This window comes from Cetorhinus maximus, chromosome 21 (assembly GCF_964194155.1).
Source record: "Cetorhinus maximus chromosome 21, sCetMax3.hap1.1, whole genome shotgun sequence".
NCBI lineage: Eukaryota > Metazoa > Chordata > Chondrichthyes > Lamniformes > Cetorhinidae > Cetorhinus > Cetorhinus maximus.
Genome location: NC_135899.1, coordinates 17,653,838 through 17,677,371, shown reverse-complemented (window position 1 = coordinate 17,677,371; position 23,534 = coordinate 17,653,838). Strand labels below are relative to the sequence as shown.

The following is a 23,534-nucleotide window of genomic DNA, read 5'->3' as shown; positions in this document are numbered from 1 at the left end:
CCGATCTCCCCCTCCTCTCTCCCTCCCTCTCTCTCTCTCTTTCTCTCCACTGTCAACATTCCCTGGAGCCCAACCCGCCCTCGACAGGTTTCAATTATTCCCCTCCGTGCTTCAACTCTGCTTTTCCCCCTTTAGACTGGGCGTGTTATTTTTACTGTCCTGTGTGGAAGTCACGAGGACATAGACTACGATGGAATAATAATTCCCTGAGGATCGAAGTGAACGTTATAAGAAAATAGCTGTACTGAGGGTGTGCGGCAGCAACATCGAAACTGAAAGTGGTTTGAATCAGGAAGTGCTGAGTGTGAACATGGCTTCCAGAGAACAGGTCCGGAGTTTGACCGAGGAGGCAATTTGTTCCATTTGCCTTGATTTCTTCACTGATCCGGTTTCACTGCAGTGTGGACACAACTTCTGCCGCTCCTGTATCACCCAGTGTTGGGAAAAGAAGGAGATAAACTCCTGCCCGGAATGTAGAGAGGAGTTTCCGGAAAGAAACCTCAGGGCAAATCGGGCCTTAGCGAATCTGGCCGAGAAAGTTCGAAAATTAAAGCTGGATCTGAAAGAGACGGAAAGCAAACTTCACTGTGAGGAACATCAGGAAGAACTGAAGCTGTTTTGTGAAACTGACAAGAAATTGATCTGTGTCACTTGTGTAGTTTCGCGGGAACACAAATCTCACAACTTCCTACCGATTAAAGATGCTGTTGAAATCTACAAGGTAAAAGGGGATATATTTTCTAAGTTGATAGTTTTATCATATTTTCATGGTCTAACACTTCAATTCTGTGTTTTTCTCTCCCAATCCCAGGGTCAGCTGAAATCTTCCTTAGATTCTCTCACACAGAAGAAATCGGCGGTTCTAGAAACGGAACAGAAACAGAAGCGGAAGATTTCCGAAGTCAGGGTAAGGTCTCCCTGTGCTGGTTTTCTGGGATCTCGGTCAGTTTTGCTCCCTTTATCGCGGGACATTAATTATGTTTCACATTTCATTTGGTAGGAACAGTCGAGCAGTCTGCAGACCCACATCACATCCGAGTTCACTAAAATGCATCAGATTCTCACTGAGAAAGAGCAGCGACTACTCAGAGATCTCAGGGAAGAAGAGGAGAGGATTCTAGAAATAATGGAGAAAAACCTTCGAGTGATTGAAGAGAATTTAAATTCTATTGAGGAGAAGCTCTCAAAGTTGCAGAAACAGATGAAGCAAAAGGACGAGTTGATATTTTTAAAGGTGAGGGAATATATTGCGGGTCAGTTCAATGAAACTTCACACAGTCACAAAATAACTGATAACTGTGGAATAAATATAGAATTTACTGAATAAATAAAAACGGAGTTAAGCACATTTCTGTCTGTTTCGTGGCAGTTCTGCGGTCTCCCCGAAATAATCGGCTTCCACATTGCAGATTCCCGAGAATACCTGTAACCTCCTGAGAATCAGTTTTCTTGATCTTCACACTTGCTTTGTGATTATTTCCGTGTTGCCAAGTTTAATTTTCACCTGGACCGCCCATTGTAATCCAGTTCCAGTTCATGTTGTGAGTGGGTGTGGGTGTGTCTGGTACGGTGTGTGAGAGTCACTGTGTCTGTGAGCGGGACTGATGTTGAGTTCCAGTTTATTTGACTCTCCACAACCTTCCTGCCAAAATGCATCACTTTACACTTCCGTGTTGAATCTAACATGCTCTGAGTCTGCTCATTTCACCAGCCGCCCTGTTTATGTCCTCCTGAAATGTGTGCGGTTCTGGTTACCTCATGACAGAAAAGTAATTGAATTAGAGAGGGTTCAGAGGAGATTTACAAGGATGTTACTAGGACTAGAAAATTGCAGCTATGAGGAAAGATTGGAAAGGCTGGGGTTGTTCTCCCTGGGACAGAGGAGACTGAGGGGAGATTTGAGATATACCGAATTATGAGGGGCCTGATAGAGTGGGTGGGGAAGGGCCTATTTACTTAGCAGAGAGGTCAGTGACCAGGGGGCACAGATTTAAAGTGCATAGAAAGATGAGAGGAAAGATGACGAAAAACCTTTACACCCAGACGGTTATGGGATGTGGAACTCACTGCCTGTAAGAGTAGTAGAGGCAGAAACCCTCAGCTCATTTAAAAGCTGTCTGGATATTGACATGAAGTGCTGTAAACTGCAGGGCTGGTGATCAAATGATGCAAAGTGCGATGAGGCTGGGTGGCTTGTTTTTCATCTGGCGCAGACAGGATGGGCCGACTGGCCTCTTTCTGTGCCGTAAACTTTCTATGATTCTAAATCTGTTACTGTGCTCCTCACTGTTCGTGATTCATTTATTTCAGGAGGAAGCTTGTCGGAAGAGAAGGTAGGACATGTTTTCTGCTGAAACTCTGCACGATTTGGTAAAATAACTCAGAAAGGTTTTGTTATGAATTTCTTTTCTACTTACAATCGCAACATTAAAGTGCCGTTCATCGGGCGACAATAACTCTGCTTATGGTTTAAGCACCAGTCTTTTATTGTTATGACATGTTTTATTGCAGATATTAAATTAGATTTCTTATAACTGGTCCACATGATTGTATTAAATTACAAGATGCCATGCCGTCCTGAAGTGCTCACTTGCAGGCTGCAGACTGCTGTTGGTGCGGCTGTGGCCTTCCGACTGACCCTGAGAGAGCCACACCGTCCATGTTTCCATGGTGTCGACCATCCATGTCCCTGCAAGGCTCCTGACCAAACCGAGACAGTCACATGTTAAATGGGAACAGGTTTTGTTTTTATTCCAGTATAGAACCTTGACCTGTATCCTTAACACCGACAAGACAGACCCAGCAGATTTGGCAGCACTGTGGTATAAAGTTTGGAGGGAGTTGCCCTGGGAGTACTTAACATCGACTCGGAACCCGATGAAGTTTCATGGCATCGGATGAAATATGGGCAAGGAAACATACTGATGATGACCACGTAGCAACCCGTTTGCCAACACCCTCCCTCCACCCCTCCCTCACATACTCTTTGGCTGATGAATCAGTACTCTTCCATGTTGAACGCCACTTGGAAGAAGCACCGAGAGTGGCAAGGGTGCAGGATATACACTGGATCGGGCACTTCAATGACCATCACCAAGAGTGACTCGTTAATGGAACTCCCTCCCTAACAGCACTGTGGCTGTACCTATACCACATGGCATGCAGCAGTTCAAGAAGGCAGCTCACCACCAACTTTTCAAGGGCAATTAGTGATGGGCAGTAAATGCTGGCCTAGCCAGCGATACCCACATCTCATGAATGATTTTTTCATAAAGCGCCACTACTGGCCGAGCTGGTTCTGTCCCAAAGGACATAGCTGCTAGACTGGGTATGTGGCAGGTGATGAGGTAACCAACAAGAGGATAAAAACGTACTTGATCTCATCCTCACCAATCTGCCTACCGCACATGCATCTGTTTATGACATCAGCAGTAGGAGTGACCACCGCACAGTCCTTGTGGAGATGAACTCCTGCCTTCACATTGAGGATACCCTCATTCAAAACTGGGCATCCATGAGGCGCTGTTGGCCATCAGCAGCAGATTTTACTAAACCACACTCTGCGACCTCATGGCTCAGCATATCCTGCACTCGACTATTATCTCCAAGGCAGGGAATTAACCCTGGTTGAATAAGAGTGCAAGAGGGCATGCCGGAAGCAGGACTATGCATGCCTAAAAATGAGGTGTCAACATGGTGAAGCTACAACCCAGGCCTCCTTGCATGTCAAACAGTGTAAGCAGCAATGGATAGACAGAGATAAGTGATCTCACAACCAATGGATCATATCAAAGCTTTGCAGTCCTGCTACATCCAGCGTTGCATGGCGGTGGACAATTAATCGACTAACGTAAGGAGAAGAGTCCACAAATACCCCACCCTCAATGATGGGGAGCCCAGCGCATCAGTGCAAACAATTAAGGCTGAAGTATTTGCAACCATCTTCAGCAAGATGTACCCAGTGGATGACCCATCTCGCCCTTCTCCAGAAGTCCGCAGGATCACCGATGCCTGTCTTCAGCCAATTTGATTCACTCCACGTAATATTAAGAAATGGCTGAAGGCACTGGATACTGCAAAGGCCATGGGGCTTGACAATATTCTGGCAATAGTACTAAAGGCTTGTGCTCCAGGACTTATCGCACCCCTAGCGAAGCTGTTCCAGTACAACTGACATGTACCCGGCAATGTGGAAAATTGCTCAGGTATATCATGTACACAAAAAGCAGGACAAATCTAACCTGGCCAAGTACTGCCTCGTAGGTCTACTCTCGATCATCAGTGAAGTGACGGAAGGGGTCTTCAACATTGCTATCAAGTGGCACTTACTAAGCAATAACCTTCTCACTGACGCTCAGTTTGGGTTCTGCCAGGGTTGCTCAGCTCCTGACCTCATTTTAATCTTGGTTCAAGCATGGACAGCAGAGCTGAACTCCAGAGGTGAGGTGAGAGTGACTGAACATTACATCATTTGACCGAGTGTGGCATCAAGGAACCCTAGCCAAACTGGAGTTAATAGTAATCGGAGGAAAACTCTCCACTGGTTCGAGTCATAACTATCTCAAAAGAAGATGGTTGTGGTTGTTGGAGGTCAATTATCTCATTTCCAGGAAATCACTGTAGGAGTTCTTCAGGGCACTGTCTTATGCCCAACCATCTTCAACTGCTTCATCATTGACCTTCCGTCCATCATAAGTGGTCAGAAGTGGGGACTATCGCTGATGATTGCATTATGTTCAGCACCATTTGTTACTCCTCAGATACTGAAGCACTCCATGTCCAAATGCAGCAAGACCTAAACAATATCCAGTCTTGGGCTGACAACTGGCAAGTAACATTTTCCCCACACAAGTGCCAGGCAATGGCTATCGCCAACATGAGAGAATCTAACCGTCGCCACTTGATATTCCGTCGCTTGATATTACCATTACAGAATCCCCCACTATCAACATTCTGAGGGATACCATTGAGCATAAACTGAACTGGACTAACCATATAAATACAATGGCTATAAGCACAGGTCAGAGGCTAGGAATCCTGAGTCTTTCCATCCTCTGCCCTTGTGTTTCAAAGTTATCTTTTGCTCAGTTGTAGAGAGAAATTTCACTTTCTATCACATTTGTTCTAACATGAAAAATGCTGAAAGATATGCATTTTGGGGTAGCTTCACCATTTAAATCATGTCTAAAATGCTCAAATGGGATGAATTTATAGCATTAATTCTTTGATATTTACAGGATTAGTGATGACACTCCGAAACTCTCAGTAGCAGATGTTGCAGCCCTGTCTATCGGAAAGTTCATAGGACCTTTACAGTACAGAGCTTGGAGGGAAATGATCAATTCCATTGACCCTGGTAAAACTTTTATATTAATTTTCCTAACTATAATTCCAGTTGTGAAGGGAATAAATGAGCTCCAAAGTTCCAGGGGTGTGAGGGAAACAGGAAATCCAACGTTCCTCCAGTGAGGGGTTGTGGTCGTATGATCTTCATAAGATTATAAGAAATAGGAGCAGCAGGTGGCCTTTTGGCCCATTAAACCTGTCCCGCCATTTGATAAGATCATGGCTCATCTAACTGTGGCTTTAACTGCCCTTTTTCCCTGTTCCCTATAGCCCTTAACTCCACTGTCGTTCAAAATTCTGTCTAATTCAGCCCTGAGTCTATACAACAGCCTCTTCTCCATTGCTGTCTGTGGAACAGAATTCCAAAGGCTAACATCCCTCAAAGAGAAGAAATTCCTTCTCATCTCTATCTCAAAAGGGAGACAGACCCCTGATTTATAAACTATGTCCACTGCTTCTAGATACCCTCACGAGAGGAATCATCCTCCCACTATCAACACTATCAAGCTCCCTCAGAATCACATATGTTTCACTAAGATCACCTCTAATTTTTCTAAACTTCAAGAGTATAGGGTTAAATGTCTCAACCTTTCTTCATCAGACAACTCCTTCATCCAGGAATCTGCCTAGCGAACCTTCCCTGAACTGCTTCGAAGACATAAATATAACTCCCTTAAGTAAGGAAATGAAAACTGTGAAGTGAAAGTCAACATTGTCCCAGAGGACCATCGGCTGCGCTCTCATTGGAGATAGATGACTGGTGGTGAGCTTAACCTGAGGGTCACCACACCTCAGGTGTGGGGTGAGGTTGAAAAGGCAGGGCCTTCATGGATGTTCAAAACCTCCCCACACATGAACAATTCCTCCCCCTCCCCCTCCCCCACTCTTTAGGTTAAAGTCCTCTCCACAGACCTAGTTGTACAATTTGCCAGGACACTGGTTCCAGCGTGGTTCAAGTGAAGGCCATTCTAATAGTTTCACTCACTTTTTCCCCAGCGTTAGTGCCAGTGCCCCATGAATTGAAACACATTTTTCCAACACCAATCTTTGAGCCACACATCCAATTCTCTGATCGTATTCACTCCATGTCAATCAGCTGATGCCTCAGGCAGAGATTATTACCTTTGAATTTAGTGCCTAACTGCACATACTCTCTCAGTAGAACCTGTTTCTTAGTCCTATCAATATGAGTATCCACGGGGACTATAAGAACTGGATGCTTTTCCTCCCACTCCAAGTTCCTCGCCAGCCCTGAGAGGATTACTTTGACTCTGGCACAGGACATGCAACACAGCCTTTGGAATGCATGCACTTGCCTGAAGTGAAGAGTTTCTATCCCCCTAACTAACCTGTCCCCTACTACAATGACATTCCTTTTTGCATTTGGATAGCTTTCTGCACCACTGTGCCATAGTCAGTTTGCTCATCCTCCCTGCATTCATGCTCTCGTCCACATGAGGTGCAAGGGCTTTGAATCTGTTGGGCAATTGCAAAGGCTGGACTTTCTAACCTGACTTTCTTCCCTTTCCCTGACCACTGAACAAATCGGAATACCTAAGGGTGTCACTGCCTCCTGGAACAAAATGTTCCGGTAACTTTACCCCTCTCCAGTGCATTGCACTGTCCAAATCACGGATTCCAGTGGATCAGCTCAGAGCTGAGGTTCCTCAAGCTGCAGACACTTACTGCAGATGTGTTTGCCATGAATCAGACGGGTAGCCTCTGGTCCCCACCTGCTGCAACTGCAACACATCACCTGCACATCTTTATTTCATTTTTATCTAAATGATTCGATTTCAAGTGGCTCTGGTGGAATGCAAACAGAGGATTATAAGCATTTTATTGCTGTGTAAGTGCCACATGATGGCATTGTCAACATCACATTCTACAACTTACCTGAAGAGTAGGCTGTTGGACCATTGATTGTCCGCATTGCATTTGTCCTGCTTTTTGTCGGCAGTATATACTTGGGCAATTTCCCACATTGTCGAGCAGATGGCTGTGTTGTAAGTCGACTGGAACAATTTGGCTATGGGTGTCACTAATTTCAGAGTTAAAATCTTCAGTACTACAGCTGGGATGTTGTTAGTGTCCATTGCCTTTGCTGTATCCAGTGAGTTCATCCCTTACTTGTGATCATGTGCAATCAGTTGCCTCAGCTGAAGACTGGCATCTATGACATTGGTAACGTTGGAAGGAGACCAAGATGAATCATCGAGGTCATTGTTTCTCCTGCAGCTGTTGCCCTGATCTGAGATGTGGTGGTTGCCACGAGTACTCAATCAGTGTTAAATCTGCTATGTGAGTGGCACGGATGCAGTTTTAAGGCTAAGAGACTGAAGCTCTACGCTGTCTTCTTAACAGTAGAAAACCAGAGGCTGCACATTATTCTTGACTGCAAGAGGGATTTGGGTGTAATATTAAAGAGATGTTTGTGCATTTGCCTAAATCCTTTGTCGACCGCACATGGAGAATTTGGTGGCGTGCTCGTCTACTTTATCTCCATTATCAAAGGTGGCAGTAGGCCTCACATAAAAGGTTTTTAACCATAGAATGATAGAAAAGTTACGGCGCAGTAAGAGGCCATTCAGGCCATTGTGCCTGCGCCAGCCAAAGAAAAAAGAAACTAGCCGCTCATTTTAATCCCAATTTCCAGCTCCTGGTACATAGCTGTGCAGGATACAACACTTCAGGTGCAGATCCAGGTACCTTTCAAATGAGTTGAGTATTTCAGCCTAAATCACCAACCAGGCCAAGACTTCCAGATGCCCATCACCCTCTGGGCTCAAAATATTTTCCTCATTTCCCCTCTAATCCTTTTACCAATCACTGTAAATCTGTGCCCTGTGGTAACCAGCATCTGATACAGTTCCATCACAACGTCTTTGCCTTGGACTTAAATACCTCATCCAATAAAGAAAAGCATTCCATATGGTTTCTAGAGCACTGTACCCACTTGTACTGCCACCTTCCAGGATATGCGGCATGCACGCCAACGTCTCTCACTTCCTCAGCCCCACCTCAAATGCATTACTCACACTTATCCGGATTGAATTCAATTTTTCCACTCAACAAAACCATTGATATAATTCTGGAGATAACAGCTACCCTCTTCACTTCCAACTACAGGGAAAATGTTTGTGTCATCAGCAAATTTCCCAATCATACCTCCCATATTTACGCCCAAACCATGAATATATGCAACAAGCAGCAAGGACTCCAACACTGAGCCCTGTCAATCACCACTGGAAACTATTTTCCATTTGCAAAAATATTTATCGACCATGACATTTTGTTTCCTGTTGCTGAGCCAATTTTGGATCCAACTCGCCACCTTCCCTGTGACCCATGTGATCTCACTTTCCTGACCAGTCTGCCATGTGGGACCTTGTCAAATGCCTCACTAAAATCCATGTGGACAATGTCTGCTCCACTACCCTCATCAATCCTCCTTGTTGGTTCCTCAAAAATTTCGATTAAGTTAGTAAGACATGATCTTCCCCTACAAAACCATGCAAGCTATCCCAGATCAATCAATGCCTTTCTAAGTGACACTTTATCCTGCCTCTCAGAATTGATTCCAATAATTTACCCACAACTGAAGTCAGGCTGACCAGCCTATCATTTTCTTGCCAATCCCTCACAACCTTTTTAAATAATGGTACAATGTTCAAAGACCTCCAACCATCTGGTACCTCACCTGTCTCTATTGAGGATTGGAACATAATCCTCAGGGCATCCATTATTTCCTCCCTGGCTTCTCTTAACAACCCGAGATACAATCCATGTGGTCCTGGTTATACATCCACGTTCAAGGATGTCAGTTCCTCCATTACTTCCTCTCTCACTATACTTATTTTATCTAATATTTCACACTACTCCTCTTGAACTAGAATGTTTGCATCATCCCTCTCTTTAGTGAAGACTGAGACAAAGTACGCATTGAGAACCCAGCCCACATCCTCAGCATCAACGCACAGGTTACCATGTACATCTCTGATAGGCACTACCCTTCCTTTAATTATTCTTTTGCTCTTAATGTACTGGCAAATCTCCTTAGGGTTTTATATGATTTTACCTGCCAACATTTTTGCAAATCCTCGCTTTGCTTTCCTAATTTACATATTTACTTCACCCATGTACTTTCTATACTCCTCTAGACTTGCTTTTAGTGACTGCCATGAGCCTTCTTTTTTTGCTTCATCTTGACCTGTCTGCTTCTGTGTAACCTGGGGGCTCTAGATTTGTCAGTATCACCATTCTTTTTATGGGGACATGTCTCCACTGTGCCCATAGAATCTTGCTTTTGAATAACCCCCACTGATTTGGCAACATTTTCCCGTCTAATGACTCTACCCAGTCCACTTTCGCCAATTAACCTCTCAGCTTTGTAAAATTTGTCTCCCCCCAATTTAGAACTTTTATCCCTGCTTTCTATTTGCCCTTTTCCATAATGGTGTTAAATCTAACTGTCTTATGGTCAGTATCTCCAAAATGGTCACCCACTGCTACTTCATCCACTTGCCCAGGTTCATTTGCTAAGACTAAATCTAGAATTGCGCCCCCTCTCATTGGGCTTGTTATGTGCTGGCTAAGAAAGTTCTCTTGAATGCAGTTCAAAAATGTTGTGCCCTCTGTGCCCTCTGTGCCCTTCACACTGTTTGCATCCCAATTCATATTAGGGTAGCTAAAGTCTCCAAATATTGCTGTCCTATTGTTTTTGCACTTAGAAATTTGCCTACATATTTGTCCCATTCCACCATCTGGGGGCCTGAGTACAATTCTAGTAGTGTGCCTGCCCCATTTTTATTTCTGAGCTCCACCCATAGGGCCTTATTTGATGCTTCATTTTGGATGTCATCCCTCCTTTCAGCTGTCATTGATTCTTGAACCGATAATGCTACACCCCCACCTTTTTTATCCCCCTCTCTACCCTGCCTGAAAACTCTATATCCGGGGATGGTAATCTGCAATTTTTGCCCCTCCATATGCCAGGTTTCTGTTATGGCGATGATATCATGCTGCCATGTGTCTAACCAAAGTGCATTGGATATCATTGAAGGATCGTTGCTTGTTTAGAGCACGAGGAGAGGGAGTGTCGATTGGACCTGTGCTGAGGACTGTGCGGATATCCATGTGAATGATCAGCAGCTTTAACTGTCCTCTGCCGGGTCCATGCAGGAAAGAAGTTTTCCTTGGCTGTGGGTGCCACAATGACAGATCACGGTCTTCCACTAAAGCTAAAGTCCATCTGAGACTCAGACTCGTAGGTGTCTCTGTGACTGGAGGGTCAGGGGCCTTGCACCTCAGCAAAGCATATTGCAGGTGAGGCACTCAGTGAGTGGACTACAAAGAAACCCCTAAACTTGTTGGCATGATAAACATGTCAAGGGATATGCGATTATGATGTGTGAGTGGTGACCGGGGGGGGGCAGGAACATGATAATCTCTCATCAATATGCATGGAACAGCGATTTATAGGGGTCAAACGTTCTCATGTTGCTCCTCCCTGTCTGGTTATGGTTGAAAGAGCTCTCTGCTAGGTCGGCTCCCCTTTGAGAGCAGGTGTCAGGGTTAGCAAGAGCCGGCCTCAGGGAAGTCAAGATGGCGGCCATTGGCCTGACCACAGGTGTATCACAGGCGGTGCTCATATCTACAAATGGGTGAAAGGCAATGCTGGAGGTGCCTTCGTAGATCCCGGGATCTATCTGCCAGCTTCTCCACAATGAGCTGCGGCCACAAGGGCTTGGAGGGAATCCAATGCTGGTGGCATTGAAGGTCACCCCCGCCTTGAACTTCTTTAATAATGGACCCATCTAGGGCTTCACTTGGAACCAATGTGTCAGCTTTCAGTCAGTGACACACAAGTGTATTCAGAATGCCCAATCAGGATAGTGCATCTCTGGAAAGTTTAGATTTGACATTCCTTCCAATCTGTCGTGTTCAGGACGTTGTCAGTGCATTGCTGAAATCACAATTCTACTTACAGGTGCCTGAGGTTGCAGGAGATGGTGCAGATCCTAATAAGCACATTTGGCGCCAGGGTTCAGCATTTTATTATAGTTGAGCACATGCAAGGCTCAAACCAACAGCAGGGAAGATGTCACTACTGCAATTTAATTCTGCTCTCATAAATAAAGGTACATTTGCGAAACCTATGGTCAGTAAACAAGAAGGTGCTGGGGCCTTCCAGCCTCCAAAGGATAGAAAACCAAAAAGTTCAACAAATGTCCCGGAAGCTTACTCTGCCTGGAATCTGGTAACTATCAGATTGGTATGGGCCTGTCTACCACATCATATTCCAGCTATAGCCTCTGCATGTGGTTTGGCCACATCCTGGCCCTCCCATCCCCTTCATTGTCCTTCTCATCGGAGCAGACATCTTGCTTCCCCATGTCTCGCTCAGGCAACACATCCCCCATTTGTATCACGAGGCTGTGCAGGGTGCAGCAGACAATGATGATCTGAGACAATCTCAGTATGGGAAAGCACTGCCTGAGCCATCCAAACATCTGAACCTCATCTTTAGGAGCTCAATCACCTGCTCAGTCAGGGACCTGGTAGGGGTATAGCCATCATTGTATCTCCTCAGCAGTACTCTGCGGGTGGTGAACTGGCATCATCAGCCATTTTTGCTTGGGGTATTCCTTGTCCCTGAGGATCCTGCTCGGCAATCACCGAGATAGTTCCTTTAATACCCTCCACTACCCTCGAGACCCTACATTGCCTTGGTAACATAGAAAGACTAAACACATGAGCCCTTGTCAGGCATGACCATTCAGTTGGGGGGATGGAGTTTTGGAGTCATGAGTTGGCCACCACCCTTGCTTCTTGGAGGCTTCCACCTCTCTCGCTCCATTCATCCCTGCCTCTGACTGCAGTTGATGGCGAATGGACAGAATGAAAGGAAGGTCCATACCTTGCTGGGATCTCGATGTGATGAGATGGGCATAAACCTGCTGACGTGTGGGCTTCACCATAGAGGGGAGAACACGACTGAGCATCGATGACATCCAGTTTCCTCATAATTATTAGGGTGTCCCTTTAGTCGGCCATTTGTGCTGACCTTGAGCACCGCCCACCAAAAAGACCTTGCTCCCACTTCGAGGCATCTTACTTACTGACTAACTGCGTGGTCAACGTCAGATTTGAAGAATGGTGTGTGTCACCTTCCAAACTTCATCCGCCAACTTCTACCCTTCCCCCTGCCACCCACCAACTTCCCCCCATCACATTAACCCACCCAATATCAGCTTTCCACTCCCCTCTGTCATGCTTGAACCTCCCTTCGTTCCACTGGGCATTATTCTGATCCACCTCCACATGCCCTCCCGACCCTGAGATCTGATGAGTACAGGCCCAACCTAAACAACCCCTCAAAACCTTTATTAGCCAACCATGCAATAATATACACTTCCAACACCAGTTGTTCAGTGAGATCCGCTTGTCGGAGCCCATTCCCACGTGGTCAGTCTGGTGAATGACTTCTCCTGCACGACTTCCTGTGACTGACCACGTCACGCTTTCCTGGCTGTCCCTGTGGCTGTGGCTTTATATCCCTTTCTGACCCTGGTCCCTTGAGATATAAGTTAATACCTTGATTCGGGTCATCCAATTGTGTTTCATGCCTTATCAATCCCTCCACTTGCATGTGGTCATTTCCTGCTCTCAGCAGGGGATATCTCCAGGTGTATGGCAGCTATGGATGTAATATCTGTATCTTGATAAGGCAGTAAGAAAGCTATTCACACATATCCAGAGAGGCCATTGTCTATGAAAGTTGCTGTAGATGGAGTGCCTGTTGGTGAGCCACCACCTCAATGACATGTCCTGAAATGTCTGTGTGCCTAGTTAAAACTGTCTTTATTTTTAAACAGTTGAAAAAGAGTTTCAGAAAGAGTAAACCTTGTTTGGATGGTAATGCAATATGTGAAAATCAGACAGTAAATCAGTAACCCAGCTTACATCGTGCTCAATATCAATCTCCATCGGAGTTAATGGAAACAGATATTGAGTGGAATGTGTTCCGAGCTGCTACTTCAGTGTTGTCCAAGTCACACAACCGTCCATAACAAATTTCACCCCCTCCCCCTGTGTCTCCATGTCACCTTGGGGCATCTGCTGTTGACTCTTGATCGCCTTCTGGATGAGAAAATCTGGATAGTGAACTTGTCCCTCATGTGCAAGTGCACGGGTATAGAAAAGAGCAGTTTCAGGTGCAGTGTTTGCACCAATGAGCACGTCAAATATGCCTTTGGAGGAGTAATTTCTGCATTTCTGGACACCACACTTTAGGAAGGATGTCAAGTCCTTGGAGAGGGTACAGGGAGGTCTTACCAGCACAATAGCACTGATGAGGGTCTTCAGTTTACAGGGGAGTTGGATAAACTGGTAATGCTCTCCCTATAACAGAGAAGTTTAAAGGGAGATTTAATGCAGGAATTTGAATTATGGGGGCTTTATTGAGCAGATCAGGAGAATCTGTTTACTCTGTTAAGTGTGTCTGTAACTAAAGGCTAAGATTTAAAATAATCACCAAAAGAATTAGAGGGGTAATGAGCAAAAATGAAATCTCACAGACTATGTTCATGATCTGCAATTCATTGTCTGAAAATGTGGATTTCATAGGAACTTTCAAAAATGAATTGAACATGTTCTCAAATGGACTAATATGCAGGGATCCGGGCAAAAAGCTGGACTAGAAGATTAAATTGGACAGCCTGCACAAGTACGATGGCCTGAATGGCCTCCTTCTGCACTATAAGATTCCGTTATCTAGTCCAACTCATAACTGGGCTGGGTTGTTTTTAAGGGACTAGGGCAGTCCCGAAAACAGACGTTAGGCGCCATCCATCTGCTAATGTTGGTGCTGTTTTGGACTCTGTCCAAAAAATGAGATGTCCTGAGACTCAAGCCCTGAGCCTTGGGTTTCCTGGACATGGATGTGGGCGACAGTGAAAAGCTGAGCACATTTATTTTCCTGTTTACAATATGGAGATGGGGGAGGCAGCAGTGTTTTTCTCAGCTCCTCAATGCTCCTGTCCACGCTGGATGACACAATGCCCACATCCCTCCCACTGCTGCCTGGCCCCTTCACACTCTACGCTCCCTTACACACTGTCTCCCCAATATCACCCACCCAAATCTGCACTTGCTCTTTCCGCGTCTCTGCTCTCTCCCCTCCTCCACTCTCTATACTCGCCACTCACTCCCTCTTCCCCCCCAGTCCTCCCTTCCTCGATTTCTTGCTCCCATGCTCCCTCTGCCTCCCCCCCTGCAGATTTTCCTCACAACCCTCCTTCCTCACCTTCTTTCTCTCTCATCTCACTTTCCTGGTCCCCTGCTCCCCTCCACCTCCTTTCCCGTGGCCTCTGTTCTCTCCCTCTGCTCATTCCTACACATACTCCACTCCCCATCCATCCCCTCTCTCACTCACTTCCCTCCAGTCAGTCTTCCCTCCCCATTCCGCACTTCTTCCCTCATCTTGGTCCCATACTCTCCCTGTCCTCCCTGTCCCGCACACTGTCCCTCGCAATCCCCCCTCTTTTCCCTCCAGCTTTCTTTCTCCTCTCCCTCTCCCTTGCTCCCTCTCCGCTCCACCTCCCAACCTCTCTCCCCTCCCCCTTCCACCATCTCAGCCCTCCCCTTCCATCATTGTCACTGTCCCCTCCAGCTAACTCTGGCTCCACTCTGTTCACTCACTGACCACACCCCCACTCCTCCCAATCTCTCACTCCTTCATCACCCTTTCTCCCTCCCCTCCCCCTCCCTCTCCCCTCTCTCTATTCACACGTTTTTTTTTCTCTCTCTCTCCCAATTCCGCTCCTGTGTTTGGGTTGCTGAGTTGTAACTAGTGGAGTGACACAGGGATGAGCGCTGGGAACTCAACTATTTACAATCTATATCAATGACTTGGATGAAGGGACCGAACGTATGGTAGTTAAATTTGTTCATGACACAAAGATATTAGGAATTTAACTTGTTAAGAGCACAGGAAGAGTCTACAAAAGGATTTAGATAGATTAATTGATAGTTAACTTAGCGGGTGGATTATAATGTCCAAATTCATGAACTTGTCCACTTGGCAGGAAGAATATCAAGGCAATGTATTATTTTAATAGAGAGGATGATTAAAACTATATTTTTGGAGTTCTGACTGTGTATTTTCGGTGTGGAGCGATTGTAAGTTCACACCTGTGGGAATAACCTTTGTTAAAAACAAAAAGCTAAAAGCTACTGCGGATGCTGGAAATCCAAAACAAAAACAGAATTACCTGTAAAAACTCAGCAGGTCTGGCAGCATCGGTGGAGAAGTTCTCCACCGATGCTGCCAGACCTGCTGAGTTTTTCCAGGTAATTCTGTTTTTGTTTTGGAATAACCTTTTTGTTGTCTGGAGATAGTAACATTTAAGGTTCAGAATGTACCAAGGGTTGATACATTCAGATCCTGTCTCAGGGCAAGGGGGCTGAACCCTGCTGGGAGATCACAGGTTTTCAGGTGAATTCAAAGGACAGTGAACAACCATTTGTGTTCATTTGTATTGAGTTTAAAGAGTTGGGAGTAGCAGTTGGTGCAGCAGCTCAGCTGAGGAGCTGGGACCGTGCCTGTGTTGAGATGCTGGAGTGGAACTGCGGTCAGCAGGTTGTAGTTTGCCCTACAAACTACCAGGAAACTCAGGTACAGGCCACGATCTTTCATTAGTGATTCAAGCGTACGTAGGGAGAGACAGCGTTGGGCAGTCCTAGACCGAGCTGTGCAGATTACAGCGAAATCTTTTTATACACAATTAGTCACAGACTCGTAATCTAATCTTGTCAATTCACAATCACATGCTTAAAGAGGCCTTCGGCTTTTGTCACTTATTTCCCATGTATACAGACACTCGACATTGTTCTCATCCTCGCACGAGCACCATCTCCTGCTGACTGTGCAGGAGTCTGTGCCTCCTGACTTCAACATCCACTCACTCCCTCACCTTGTTCTTTGTTCTCCTGCCTTGCCCATCTCCTTTCTTATTCTGTCTGAAAAACATCTGCTGTTCTCCCATTCTGCTTTTCTGCTTATATTTTATTGTTACTAACAGGCAATTCTAACTAAAATTGTTTAACCCTTTCAAGATACTGGAGTAGATTAACTCTTGGCAGGAGTAGATCGTGCAGCCCTTCCAGCCCACTCTGGCATTCAATGAAATCATGGCTGATTCTCTACTTCAGCACCATTTTCCTGCACTATCCCCGTATCCATTGATGTTTTTAATATGTAGAAAACTATCCATCTCAGTCTTGCGCATACTCAATGACTGAGCCTCCAAAGTCGTCTGGGACAGAAAGTTACAAAGATTCATCACCCTCTGAGTGAAGAAATTCCTCCTCATCTTGGTCTTAAATGTCCTGCTCCTTAATCTGAAACTGTGTCCCCTAGTTCTCGACCGCCCCACCACCGCAATCAGGGTAACATCCTTGCTGCATTTATCCTGTCAAGTCATGTCAGAATTTTGTATGTTTGAATGAGATCACCTTTCATTTTTCTAAACTCCAGAGAGCAAAGGACCCGTCTATTTAATCTTTGCTCACAGGACTGAAAGGTCCGAGGAATACTCTGGTACAAAATTTCAACACTCGGAGTCCAGATGCAATATTCAAGTGGTTCCTTTATTACACATGCGGGCAGCTAACGCTGGGCAATCCAGGCGCTTCTCCACCGAAGTTCAAATGAGCACAGTTTATATATTTTTTACTACCAGTTACAACTTAATGGTGCTAGTTAGACAAAGGCCACAAAACAATAATCTGATCATTGTGTTCTTGTACAGTAATTGCAGTGCAGAGACTGGGCATTATCCTTTTGGGAGACAACAAAGAATATGCGTTTGTTCTAGACAAAAGTTTTACGGGGGCTGACTGGGTGTGGTTCGGGGCTATTAAATGGTGTTAAATGGCCTTCCCCATGTCTTGATCGAGTCATCCTGAGTCCCTGCCCATGTATGTCTCCCATTTCCTAATTGCAAATTTACAGCTGAGCCCTTTGTACAAGTTTTTAGCTTTCATGTAAGGCTGTGATTGTTTGTGTATGCTTTGGCAACCGAGTTGCTGGTCCTAGCTGGCACTTTAAAATAAATCCAAATTTTCTGCATCTTCAGGACAATCCCTCCATTCCAGGAATTTATTTGTGAACCTTCATTACACTCAGTCTATGGCAAATATACCTTTCCTCATGTTCGGAGACCAAAGCTGCACATATTAGTGCAGATGCAGTCTCACCAAGGCTATATATAATTCTAGTAAGACACCTTTACTCCTGTAACCAAATCATCTTGCAATAAAGGCCAACAGAGCATTTTCCTTCTAAATTCCTTGCTGTACCGGCTTTCAGTGACTCATGAACATGGACACATAAGTCCCTTTTATGCTTAACATTTCCCAGCCTCTCTCCATCTAAGAAATACCCTACATTTCGGCTTTTCCCACAAAAGTGGATATCCTCACATTTCTCAACCTTGAATTCCATGTGCCACATTTTTGCCCACTCACTGAGCCTCTCCAAATCTCCTTCAATCATCTCTGCATCCTGCTCACAACTAACACTTCCATCTGCAAACTTGGAAATATTACATTTGATCCCAACATTCAAATCATTGATATGGATTGTGAATATCTGGGGCCCAAGCACCTATCCTTGCGATACCCCACTAGTCACAGCCTGATCACCTGGAAATGACCCATTTATTCCTACTCTTTGTTTTCTGCCCATAAACCAGTTCTCAATCCAAGCCAGTACATTCCACCAAATTGCATTTGCTCTGATTTTGTTTGCACACCTCTGTTGTGGGACCTTATCAAAAGCTTCCTGAAAATTTGAATAAACGACATCCTCCAGTTACCCTTTCCCTATTCTCCTAGTTACATCCTCCAAAAACTCCAACAGGGGTTTGTTAAACGTGATTCCCCTTTCATCAAGTCCATGTTGATTCTGCCCAAGCTTCCCATTATTTCTAAGCGTCCCGTTATCACATCCTTAATTTTAGGCTCTTGCATTGCCACTACGACTGATGTTCGGCTAACAGGTCTGTAATTCCCTGTTTTCTCTCTTCCTCGTTTCTTAAATAGTGGGGTTACATTTGCCACCTTCCAATCTGCAGGAACAATTCCAAAGTGTCTCAAATTTTGAAAGATGACCACCAATGCACCGACTTTCTCTACAGCCACCTCATTCAACATTCTGGGATGTAGATCATCAGGTCCAGGGGATTTATCTACTTTAAGTCCCATTAATTTCTCTTGTACTCTTTTTTAAACTAATAATATTGTGTTGCAGTTCCTTGTTGATATTTGTCCTTTGATCCTCCATTATTCCGGGGGGTTTTTAATGGTGATAATTGACATTTTGGCAGATTATGAGCAAGTTCATGTGATTTGCCTTACTCGTGTCTGTCATTAACCATGTGGTTTGTGGTGTGTTCGACCGCAGTTTTCCAGTTAATTAATGTTTACCTCATGTTAATTCTTTATGTTAGAATATAAGAGATAATATTATCTGTTTGCATTGTTGACTCTTGGTTAGTAAAATTCTTCTGTTTGTTTCAAAACATGGAATCTTATGGATTTATCCTCTTAGCAAGCAACTGGGATTTCAAATCTGGTCAACTAACATAAAAAAGTTAATGGTCACTAAGCAGATCATAACCAAATTTGAGGGTCTTGCCTGGGACTGTATCAAATTTGGGGTCTGACCTCGCAATGTACCAAGGGAGACAGCAGAACTCTACAGTAGAGAGGGATCTGGACAATCTGGTACATGAATCACAAAAATTACTTTGCAGGTACAGCAAGTGATTAGGAAGGTAAATGGAATGTTCATGTTTATTGCAAGAGGAATCGAGTATTAAACTATGCAATTGTTGCTACAGCTGTACAGGGTCTTAGTGAGACTGCATCTGAAGTCTGTGTACCATTTTGATCTCCTTACTTAAGAAATGAGATAGTTACATAAGACGCAGTTCAGAGAAGATTCGCTCGACTGATTCTTGGGATGAATGGATTATCTTATGATAAAAGGTTGAACAGGTTTGGCCTTTACTCATTGGCGTTTAGAAGGATGAGAGGTGATCTTACTGAAACGTGTAAGACGCTGAGAGGATTTGACAAGGTGGATGCCAAGAGGACATTTACCTTGGAGAGGCATCTGGAACTAGGGGGCAGTTTTAAAATTAGGAGTCTCCCATTTAAGACTGAGATGAGGAGAATTTGTTTTCTGTCAGAGGGTGGTTAGTGTTTGGAATTCTCTTCCCCGGCAAGCAGCGGAGGCTGAGTCATCGAATATATCCAATCAGATCAGCCATTATCTCGTCGAATGGTCGAGCAGGCTGAGGGACCGAATGACCTACCCCTGCTCCTAATCATAGCGTTCTTGTAATTTAATTTTCTTTGGTACCTTACAGGCTCAGATTGTATACAATCTGTGTGGTGACACTTTCATACCTGTTTCGCAGAAGTATCACTCCCCACCTAGTCTCTCCAGCTCTCTTTCTCTCCAGCCTGCTGTTTCCTCCCCCCTTTCTCCCAAACCTTATCTTTCCCCTTCCCGCTCTCCTCACAATCTCTCTTCCCTCTCTCATACTCTCTCTCTCCTTGCGTCACTATCTCTTCCCACACCCTGTCACTCATGCTCTCCCGTCCTTACGCTCTCCCTCTTCTCCCCCATCCTTCTCTCCACCCACACTTTCTCACTCCCCTTGTCCCCACACTCTCTCACTCACCTCCCACTCTCCCTTTCTCTTTGCCTCTTTAACTTCTGCTCTCATTATTACCTCTGCCCTTCCCACAATCTTTCTCTCTCCCCTTCCACACACACTCTCCCTCTTCCTGCCATGCACTCACCCTCTCAACAATGCTCCTGCTCGATCTAATATCAGTCCCTCCCGCCCTCTACCTCCATTCCCCACCCATTGTCCCTGTCAGGCCCATTTCGCCCTCTCTTCCACCGACCCAGACACTCTCTCTCCTTCCTCTCCTTCCCCCTTTCCTCATCACCTCTCCCACGCCCTCTCCTCCTCCCACGCTCTCCCTTTCCTCTTCTGCACTTTCTCCCCTCCCCTTTCTGCTTTCGTTCACATTCTCAGCAGTCTCCCACTCTCTCTGAGACCTTCACATTCTCTCTCCCACCCTTGTAAGCCCTCCCCTTCTCTCTTTTTCACTCTGCCCGATTTGCGTTCACCCTCCAGTTCTTGCTCGCTCTCTCTCTCACGCCTTTAAACTCTCCCTGCCCCCCTGCACTCTCCACCCCTCCATCTTGTTCTGCCTCACACACCATCACACTCTCCCTGCCCCCCTGCACTCTCTACCCCTTCATCTCACACTCACATCCCCACACACTTCCTGCCAACCCCCTGCTCTCTTTACTCCACCCTCTCTTCCTTACCCACTCTCCCAAAATCTGTCATGCTGGTCTCTCTCTCTCTCTCTTTCTCTCCGGCTTCCATGTTCTCAAACCCTCCTGCTCTCACTCTCTCCCACCTCTTCCTCTCCATCAGTCCACCCACACTCTCCCTCTCCACGTTCCTGCTCCCTCCTCTGCTGCCATTTTCTCTCCTCAACTTCACCTCCCCCCCCTCCATCTCTTTCCAGCTCCCTCTCTCTCTCTCTCCCCGCCTCCCTCTCTCTCTCTCTCTCTCCCACTTCCTCTCTCTCTCTCTCTCCCACTTTCTCTCCCTCTCTCCCACTTCCTCTCCCTCTCTCTCTCCCCTCTCTCTCTCTCTCCCGCTTCCTCTCCCTCTCTCTCCCTCTTCCTCTTCCTCTCTCTCTCTCTCCCTCTCTCTCTCCCGCTTCCTCTCCCTCTCTCTCTCCCTCTCTCTCCCTCTCTCTCCCACTTCCTCTCCCTCTCTCACTCTCTCCCTCTCTCTCTCTCTCCCACTTCCTCTCCCTCTCTCTCTCCCTCTCTCTCTCTCTCTCCCACTTCCTCTCTCCCTCTCCGGGCTCCTTCCTCACTCTCTCCCCCTCCCCAGCCCCTCTCTCTAAATCACTGACTGTGTTATTTTAACTTTCCCCCAGCTCCAGCCTCTCTGACTCTGGATCTGAACACAGCGAATCCCCGGCTCATCCTGTCTGAGGACCGGACCAGTGTGAGACTCGGAGACAAACGGCAGCGGCTCCCTGAAACCCCGGAGAGGTTTGATCCCCGGGTCTGTGTCCTGGGATCAGAGGGATTCACATCAGAGAGACATTACTGGGAGGTGGGGGTGGGGGAGGAGACTCTGTGGGGGCTCGGAGTGGCCCGAGAGTCTGTGAACAGGAAAGAGTTAATCGACCTGATCCCCGAGTCCGGATTCTGGTTTGCGTGGCTGGTTCCCGGATTTGGTTATTTAGCCGCCACTTCCCCCTCACCGACCCCCCTCACCCCGACTGTGAATCCCCGGAAGATCGGGGTTTTCCTGGACTATGAGGGTGGACAGGTGTCATTTTACAATGCGGACAACATGTCCCATCTCCACACTTTCACCCACACTTTCACTGGGAGAATCTTTCCCATCTTCCGCCCGGGATGGAATGACGGCGGGAAAAACTCGGCACCGCTGACAATCTGCGGGATTCAAGGTCACTAACAGATCCATCCCATAATTTCACACCGGCTCCCTGCCTCCTGCCAGCTGTAAACTGATGGGTGTGGGTCTCAGTCACAGGTGGAGAGAGAAGCCAGGTTAACATTCCGGGTATAAACCCTGTATGGGAACTGGGAACTGAAAGATCAGCGAGGACCTCTGTAGGGCTGGGGGAAAGAAGGAGGGGGAGAGAAGAAACAAATAGAAGCTCAATTGTGGAGAGGAACTTACTGGGTAGAATGAGCTGTGAACTGCAGGAACCCGGTGACCTTCCTACCTGTAATGTTGCTCCACAGGCGGAAGGTGGTGGGACATCAGCTTGTTTGAGATGAATCAGTTCAGTGATTCTCAAACTGGGGTCCGGGGAGTCTTTCCCGGGGGGTCCAGGAAATAATTTCTCCAGAGGGTGGGAGAGAGAGAGAAAAGCACAAGAGGGAGAGGAAGTGAAGTGGGGGAAATGACAAGCTCCCCGCTTTGTATAAATTCCCAGGAGTTAGTGTTAGACCTGCATGAGCAGCTGTCAAGATTTCCACCCCCAAACCTCCCGAATTCTCTCCCTTCTTCACGGTGATGGACATTTCGGCTGTCATGGTTTTCAGCGGTGAGTCTGATATTTCCTTTCGGTAGGAGGGGAGGTGGAAGACCAGCTGCTGCTGTGATACTCGTCTGCCTTCAATTTGGGCTCAGACAGTGAGCAAGTGCCGTTATCATGCTGTCTGGCCTGCTGAGTATTTCCATCATTTTCTGTTTATATTAATCTCTAATTGGTTTGTTTCTTGTAACCGCGATAAAACTGTCATCTTGACTTTCTTCACACTCTCACCATGTTTCAATAACACTGAGAAACTGGACTCGGTTTGTACACGCCTGTAAATATTGCCCAGACTGTCACATACAAGTGGGTACTCTGTATTAAAATTGGAGGGGTGTTTCCGGTTTGTTTTACATTAAAATAGGAACGTGCTTTGAGACTGTTTGAGCATGTAAATGATGTGACACTGTTGTGAATACTGATTTGATAATCTGTCTGTATTGAACGTGATGTGTGAACTGATCGGGTATGTATGCTATTAACAGGCAGTGTTAACCACGTGAAAAGTAGTTAAGTTGCTGCATTAGAATGTTTGTGATGGTCTTTCTCATGTACTGACGCATCTCCGAGTGCAACATGATCATTTGAATATCATTGCAATTTCTGTGATGGTTATTTTGAAATGTTCTTTTAGATATTTTAGGAACAATGTATATTTTGCAAAAGAAAAGCGGAGTCGCAGTTATCATTTATCTCTGGTTTGTCTGCTCTGTCTCATCACTTTCCCCGTCAGTGAAATAGTCCTTAAATAACTAGTATGTAGTTACCTATTTTATTAAAAACATTATTAAGTCTCTCTGTACATGTAACCTGTTCATATTATCATTTTTATATAGAATTATAATTTACATTGGGGTTCCATGATTACATTTGTAAATTGGTTCTTCAACCAAAAGAACCTGAAAACGAGTGGAATAGAAGCAGTTTTCTCAAAAAGGACACAGTTCATCATTAAATCTGAGAAGCAGAAACTAAACATGCTGTTTGTTTTATTTACAAAT

The 23,534-nt window shown here is 45.7% G+C and overlaps 1 protein-coding gene across 1 annotated transcript; it reads left to right on the top strand.

Moving 5' to 3' along the window:
• Nucleotides 1–300: 300 nt before the first annotated feature.
• Nucleotides 301–21,944, top strand: LOC144695710 (zinc-binding protein A33-like). Its single transcript, XM_078566666.1, has 6 exons — nucleotides 301–721; nucleotides 812–907; nucleotides 1,001–1,234; nucleotides 2,311–2,333; nucleotides 5,238–5,356; nucleotides 21,394–21,944. Exons 1-6 carry the CDS (start codon nucleotides 311–313, stop codon nucleotides 21,942–21,944), a joined length of 1,434 nt encoding a protein of 477 aa, XP_078422792.1. The 5' UTR covers nucleotides 301–310.
• Nucleotides 21,945–23,534: the final 1,590 nt, after the last annotated feature.